General features: G+C 36.5%; 1 protein-coding gene across 1 annotated transcript; it reads left to right on the top strand.

Annotated features, from left to right (window-relative positions):
- The first annotated feature begins 1,228 nt into the window (after window positions 1–1,228).
- Window positions 1,229–6,370, top strand: LOC126734295 (uncharacterized). The gene has a single exon (XM_050437855.1). It carries the CDS (start codon window positions 1,229–1,231, stop codon window positions 6,368–6,370), a length of 5,142 nt encoding a protein of 1,713 aa, XP_050293812.1.
- The last annotated feature ends 1,993 nt before the right edge of the window (window positions 6,371–8,363 follow it).

Below are 8,363 nucleotides of genomic sequence, written 5' to 3'. Positions count from 1 at the left end.
GCCCTGTTGTGGGAACGTTTTCTGTTGCTAACGACTACTTGTGTGACCTGGCCTGAGTGTAAAATTCTCATAGGATACTATAAGTACTTTTTACATCAATCTCCAAGTGCAGTAAGGGCACTTGTAGTTTGTTTGTTTCATTTATTTAACTTTATTACTCTTAAAATAAATTCTTTAACTTTTTACAGAAATAAAATCTGTAAACAACCTTGGTGAAAGATTAAATTTTTTATTTTTTTAAAAATTAGTACATAACTTTGGCTAAAGGTCAAACATTTCAGCAGGTTCATTTTGTAGTTACTTGTTTTTAAATGCTTTGATCCACAAACCGAGATTTTTTGTGAGATTTGTAAGATAATATATTTCAATTTATTGTATAGAGATAGGTAGAAACGGATTGGTAAAACTATTTGTTAAAAGAGTTTATTGGTGATTGTTTATTTTTATAACAGTTGTATGTAATTATAAGGTAAATGACTACTTATTATTTTTTTTTATTTATCAAAAACAAATAGGATGTTTGTTCCGTTTTAGTTTATGTGTGAGCGTTCTTCCAAAATTAAAGTGCGTTTAACGAAGTCGCGGCAACAACGCTTACAGACATATTTATTCAGTTCGCTTCCCCACTCTTCTCCAACCCGCGCTGTCGCCTAACAGGGTCGAACGACGCGATCGAAAAAGAAGTCTGGCGAGAGAACTCGACGAAGCACACGCGCAACCTTTTAATTTTATTTTGTTATCTCTCGCAAATTTCACAAGTTAAGTTCTTACACTTTGTAAATAACAGGAAAAATAAATCTTGCTTTTTGAACGTATAGTATCCTTTTATTTTGTCGATTTTAATTAACGTTAGCAGTGTTTGAACCAAATCTCAATCGTTTATTTTAATATACAGTCCGCTAAAAACCAAACATATTTTTGATCCTTCGTCCGGATAAATTGTAAATTGAAGCTTGCAAGGCCACGTAAGACCTCGAGTTGTAGCGGTTGATGGTTATTGTTGCTGGGTTGAATTTTGATTGTCGCTAAGAGAGGACCAACGACGTACTCAGGTGGGTCCGTTCCGTAATATTTTCCTTTGTTTGTTTCCTTGCATGCGTAGTTTTTTGACTGTTCTTTCTTTGAATTAGCAAGTTGTTGTTGTATTTTATCGTATTATTTCAAGCATATTTGTAGCACGTTTGATTTGGTTTATTCTCGTTAGTATCGGCTTGAAATAAATAGCAAAATGGATCATGAAAAACTTATCAAAAAACGAGGTTCAGTCAAAGCAAAACTAACTAACTTTCAGAAGTATGTTAACAATTTATTAGTTGCGTTTCCACAGTTTGTAATAGAGGACCAAGTTGTTTTTATAGAACTTAGGCAGCGTATAGATCGTTTTGGTGGAATTTTAGATGAATTTGATGATATACAGGGGCAGATAGAGTTACTTAGCGATAACCCCGACGAGCAATATATCGAGCGCGAAAATTTTGAAAAGGCTTTTTATGAAATTGAGGCTAAGGCTAAAAGATTTTTAGGCGAAAATACACCGATTGATGTTCCCAATAGTATGATTAACGTTATTAATAATCATGATTCTAAAAATACAGGCGGAGTCAAGCTGCCAGTTATCGAAATTTCCACATATGACGGGGAATATGAAAAGTGGCTTGAGTTCCGAGATACTTATGAGTCGTTAATACATCAAAATACAAATTTGTCTAGCATTCAAAAATTTCATTATCTTAAGTCATACCTAGGTCCTAGCGTACTTGAAATTATAGCAAGTTTAGAGCTTTCAGCTACAAATTATGATATCGCTTGGGCATTGATTTGTGACAGGTTTAATAATAACAGAATATTAGTTCAAAACCATGTTAAAGCTCTGTTTAATATTCAAAAGCTGCATGTAGAGTCTTCTAGTTCCCTGCGCAAATTGGTTGACAGTGTTGCCAAGCACTTGCGAGCGCTGAAAACTCTAAATGAACCTGTCGAAGCTTGGGATACGTTGGTTATTTTTATGATTAGTAGTAAGCTAGATGAAATTACACTTCGTAAATGGGAACAATTAAAAACTTCGTATACCACACCTACTTTAGACAATTTAACTTCCTTTTTGAAAGAACGTGCATATCTTCTCGAGTCTTTAGAACAAAATAAATCAGTTGTCGTTACTGAAGACTCAAGTAAAAGGCACAGAAAAGTAAAATCTTTTGTTACTGAAAACACTAGTGTAAAGCCTAACTGTTCATTTTGTAAACAAGGGCATTATATTCAAAACTGTCCAGATTTTCTAAAATTGAATACAAATGAGCGTTTAGAGGAAGTAAAGAAAAAACATTTATGTCTAAATTGTCTAAGGGCGAGTCATATGGTAAAGCAGTGTTATTCTAGGCCTTGTAAAACATGCAGAGCTAAACACAATACGCTTCTGCACTTTAATTCTAGTTGCGACTCAAACGTAAATAGTGTTGAAAGCAGCCGAGACGGAAATATTGAAGAGATTCAACATGAGCGTGTAAATCTATCATCTTTTAACGTTTCGACTGATCAAATATTGCTATCGACCGTGTCAGTTGACATTCTTGATAAAAACAATAAACCCTTTATTGTGCGCGCCTTACTAGATGCAGGTTCTCAAAGTAGTTTTCTCACTGAGCGTTTTCGAAACAAACTGGGACTACCTAAAACACCAGTTAACATAAAAATTTGCGGATTTAATGAATCAGAATCGGAGTGCAAAGTTAAGTGTATTGCACGCATTAAATCCAAGGTTAACGGGTTTTGTCTTGATATTTCTTGTTTAGTAGTACCCCACATAACAAACAATTTGCCAAATTTTAAGTTAAACAAACGTGATTTGAATATTCCTCACAACATAACTTTAGCTGATCCCAATTTCGATATACCGGGGGATATAGACATGCTTATCGGCGCTGACTATTTTTGGGACTTAATTTGTGTAGGTCAATTAAAATTAGGTGCAAACGGTCCATATGCGCAAAAAACTAAATTTGGTTGGATAGTCTCTGGGCGCATATCGAGCGAAGCACATCAAGAAGTGCGGTGTCACCTTGTTCAAAATGTTGATTTAGATAAGCAACTTACACGTTTTTGGGAAATAGAGGAGTTTCCGCGTGTCAAAATTTTATCGAGCGAGGAAAAGGCTTGCGAACAGCACTTTCTAAAAACATTTAAACGCGATTCAAATAATAGATTTGTTGTAACGATTCCTTTATTAGAAAGTCCAGATAGGCTAGGAAATTCGTATGACATAGCTGAAAAACGTTTTTTATCACTTGAACGCAAGTTTGATCGCGATGAATCATTTAAAGCAGAGTATTGTAAATTCATAAAAGAGTATGAATTATTAGGGCACATGCGTAAACTTGAAAATGTTAAACAGGACGACTTAATTTGTTATTACATGCCTCACCATGGCGTGTTAAAAGAAAGCAGTTTAACGACAAAACTCCGAGTCGTATTTGACGCATCGTGTCCTAGTAGCTCTGGAGTCTCTCTTAATGACTTGCAAATGACAGGTCCTACAATCCAGTCAGACCTTTTTACTATTTTGGTACGATATAGACAGCATAATTATGTTATAGCTGCGGACGTGGAGAAAATGTACCGTATGTGTCAAATAAATGAAAATCAAAGTTCTTTACAACGCATTTTGTGGCGTGATAATAAAAATGACAAATTGGACACTTATGAATTAGTTACAGTTACTTATGGCACCAAGTCGGCAGCGTTTTTAGCCATAAGATGCCTTTACCAGTTAGGTATAGAATGCGAGGTGGAATTCCCTGAAGAATCCCGAGCAATAAAGGAAGATTTCTATGTCGACGATCTCCTCACGGGATCCGACAGCATAGAAAGAACTATAGAAATTGGAAATAACATATCTTTGTTACTTAGCAAGGCGGGATTTCATCTTCGAAAATGGGTGTCCAATAGTAGCCAAGTTTTAGAGGGTATACATACTACCGACAAAGCTGATTTGATTGATTTGGGCGTAAACGAAAATACTAAGACTTTGGGGTTATTCTGGAATGGCAGAAAAGATAGTCTATTTTATAAAATTAGTGAAGGGACACGAAAAAATATTACTAAACGTGTTGTTCTGTCCGAAATAGCACAATTATTCGACCCTTTGGGTCTGTTGAGCGCTACTACTATTTTAGCAAAAATAATTCTACGTGACATCTGGTTAGAAAAGATAGGATGGGACAATTCCTTGTCATATAGTCTCTATACAAGGTGGTTAGTATTTCGTGATCAGCTAAACTCTTTAAACAACCTGGAAATAAGTCGTCGAGTAATTTGTACAAATACCATACAAGTTGAAATACATGGGTTTTCAGACGCTTCTGCTTGCGCCTATGGTGCATGTGTATATATCAAATCGACAAATATTAATGGTGACGTTTTAGTTAGACTTATATGTGCAAAATCAAAGGTAGCGCCTCTAAAGACGCAAACAATTCCCAAATTAGAACTTACAGCTGCCTTGTTACTTGCTAGGCTAACAAACAAAGTAAAATTATCTTTGAATGTTTTAGTAAATAGGATTGTTTATTGGTGCGACTCTACAATCGTATTGGGATGGTTAGGTATGGCTCCAAACTCTTTACAAGTTTTTGTGGCTAATCGTGTTGTAGCAATTCAGGAGCTCTCAGATCTTAGAGATTGGAAACACGTTCCAACAAAGGACAACCCTGCGGACTACGTTTCTCGCGGTGTTAATCCAAACGAGCTTTTATCTCTTGATGTTTATTGGTTTGGTCCACCTTGGTTGAAATTAAATGAAGACGCGTGGCCCAAAATTTTTATCTCTCGAGAGAATCTTCCTGAATTGCGAAAAATAGTCCAAGCAAATACTGCCATTCCTATCGAATCTGTTATTGACTTTTCTAAATATTCCAGCTTAGGTAAGTTGGAACGAATAATCGCGTACTGCCTTAGGTTTAAGCAAAACTGTCTTATGACTAAAGAAGAGCGCAAATTTGGACCACTTGAAGCATACGAAAATAAATACGCTTTAAACACCCTTGTAAAACTTTCTCAACATAGTTGTTTTTTCGATGAGATCCGTGCACTAGCCAGTAATAAGTTTGTAGATAAAAAAAGCAAATTGGCTAAACTGCATCCTTTTTTAGATAAAAGCGGTGTTCTTAGAGTAGGAGGAAGACTGACAAATTCAAATTTTAGTTATCATAAAAGGCATCCTATTATTTTGTCCGCGAAACATGAATTTACCAAATTGCACTTCCTCAAGTGGCATAAACTGTTACTTCATCCAGGTCCTCAGCTTTTGCTTTCTTCTATTCGTGAAGGCTTTTGGCCTTTGGCAGGACGAAACCTAGCTAGAAAAATCTACCGTGATTGTGTATATTGCTTCCGGGCAAATCCTACTCCTATTTGCCCTATTATGGGGAATTTACCAAAGAATCGGGTTAATCCAGCTCCACCGTTTTTCACCACAGGCGTGGATTACGCGGGACCATTTTCGGTTAAAGATAGACAAGGTCGTGGGTTCAAGGTCACGAAGGCCTACATATGCCTATTCATTTGTTTTGTAACGCGGGCCATACACCTCGAATTAGTCTCGGACCTTACGACGGAAGCCTTTCTCGCGTCTTTTAAACGATTTGTTTCACGGCGGGGTAAACCTAACCAAGTATACTCAGATAACGGGAGTAATTTTTTAGGGGCGAATCAAGAACTAAAGCAACTTGGTACCTTTTTATTAGAAAACAAAACCTCTTTGACTGAATACATAAATAATGAGGGTATTTCATGGTCGTTTATCCCTCCTCATTCCCCACATTTTGGGGGCCTATGGGAAGCCGGTGTAAAGGCAACTAAACATCATCTCAAGCGTGTTGCAGGTAATGCTGTATTAACATTCGAACGATTTTATACCTTGCTGGTTCAAATTGAGGCAGTTTTAAACTCGCGTCCCCTGTCTCCATTATCCGCTGATCCGTCAGATTATGCACCTTTAACCCCCTCCCATTTCTTAATCGGACGGCCTGTGATGATGGTACCTGAAGCAGACTATACGGAGTTGCCTGAGAACCGCCTCTCCCATTTCGAGCAAATCCAGAGACTACAGCAGCATTTTTGGAGAAGATGGTCTCTTGAATACATTTCGGAGCTGCAGCAGCGTCTCAAATGGCGGACTAATTACGACCAGCTAAATATTGGCGACTTAGTTGTCGTAAAAAAAGACAATTTACCTCCATGCAAGTGGCTGTTAGGGAGGATTGATCACCTTCACCCAGGCAAGGACGGAATCTCGAGGGTTGCCAGCATAAAGACCAGGAAGGGTCTTATCAAGCGATCTTTTGCCAAGATATGCCCGTTGCCAAAGAACTGATTATGACTGTGTTTTGTAAACAATTAAGTGAAGGTTTTGGTGACACTTGTAGTTTTGAAAGTGGACACTTTCAAGGTGGGGGGCAATGTTCCGTTTTAGTTTATGTGTGAGCGTTCTTCCAAAATTAAAGTGCGTTTAACGAAGTCGCGGCAACAACGCTTACAGACATATTTATTCAGTTCGCTTCCCCACTCTTCTCCAACCCGCGCTGTCGCCTAACAGGGTCGAACGACGCGATCGAAAAAGAAGTCTGGCGAGAGAACTCGACGAAGCACACGCGCAACCTTTTAATTTTATTTTGTTATCTCTCGCAAATTTCACAAGTTAAGTTCTTACACTTTGTAAATAACAGAAAAAATAAATCTTGCTTTTTGAACGTATAGTATCCTTTTATTTTGTCGATTTTAATTAACGTTAGCAGTGTTTGAACCAAATCTCAATCGTTTATTTTAATATACAGTCCGCTAAAAACCAAACATGTTAACAGGACAAAACCCAAAGGAACATCCACAAATTACGAAGTGTTTCAGGTGTACTCATCTTATACTTAACTAATACAAAATTTAAAAAATAATACAAGAGCAGAAATACAGCAAAGTGCTAAGTTTCTAATTTTGTGTTTTTGTTAATTAGAACAAGGATCTCTGATTCTCTTTTTAAACATAGAAAGAGAGCAGCAAATAAGACGACTTCTTTTAGAGAGCTATTAGAGGTTAATAGTCTACTATTTCTTACAATTAATCCCAGCATTCGATTACACTTGATGCTTAAGTAATTACTATGTTCTGCGAAAGTTAGCTTTTGATCATATATGACACCCAGGTCCCTTACTTTATCAGTCCTCTTAAGTAGAATTCCATTAAAATTATAGTCGAATTGAAATAGGTTAGTATTGCGTATAAAACTAATAAATGCGCATTTATCATAATTAAGGTAAAGTTTATTTCTCTGATAATACTCATAAAATCTGTCCAAATCATTTTGTAAGAGAAAGCCATCACCGAGTTTAATAATGGAAGCAAAAATCTTAATATCGTCTGCATAAAGTAATATTTTGAAGAAGGTAAAACATTTTATAACATCATTTAAATAGATTATAAATAGTAAGAGCCCCAAGAGGGAACCTTGAGGTACGCCTGAGGTAACTGGATACGTGGAGGACTGGTAGCCATGTACAGTGGCATACTGGGATCGATTAAAAATGTACGACGCCAACCACCGCAGGAGATCTCTATGAACTCCCACTCCAGCAAGTTTCTGTAATAAAGTGTTATGATCAATTTTGTCAAATGCTTTGCTGAAGTCGGTGTACACAGAGTCTACGTGCGTCTGACAATCCATTGAACAGAGTATATATTCCGAGTAAACAACTAAGTTGGAATCAATTGATGGTTTGGGAAAAAACCGTGCTGCTTATCGATAATTATAGGTTTTAGAAAATGTATCAATTTATTATGAATAAATAATTCAAAAATTTTACCGAAGATATCAAGTTTACTCATTGGTCTATAATTTTTCACACTAGATTTGTCACCACTTTTATAAATTGGCACCACATTAGCTATTTTCCACTTGCAAGGGAACACACATTGCTTAAGAGATAAGTTATAAATAATAGACAATGGTTTATATAGCGACTGTGCATATTTTTTTACAAAAAAAGACGGTATACCATCAGACCCACCACCCTTACTCTCGTCCAAGTCGGACAGAGCTCTCCATACTTCCTCTGAATCTAAAATGAATGCATTAGGAATAATTGCATCAAATATGGGTGAATTATTATGATTTACTGACTGTACATAGGGTTGAAAAGCTTCCCTAAAAAATCTGAGAATAGTTGGCTGACCTGAGGTCCCCGAGCAGCTTTCTGATCAAGGTATATAGAATTAGGTATCCCACTACTTTTATTGTTAACCGAGACCAATTGCCAGAATTTCTTTTTATTTTTTGAAATATTATTATCAACAGATTTTACATAACTAACATAATC

The sequence above is a fragment of the Anthonomus grandis genome, chromosome 3, assembly GCF_022605725.1.
Source record: "Anthonomus grandis grandis chromosome 3, icAntGran1.3, whole genome shotgun sequence".
Taxonomy (NCBI): Eukaryota; Metazoa; Arthropoda; class Insecta; order Coleoptera; family Curculionidae; genus Anthonomus; species Anthonomus grandis.
This window is presented reverse-complemented; position numbering and strand designations above follow the sequence as displayed.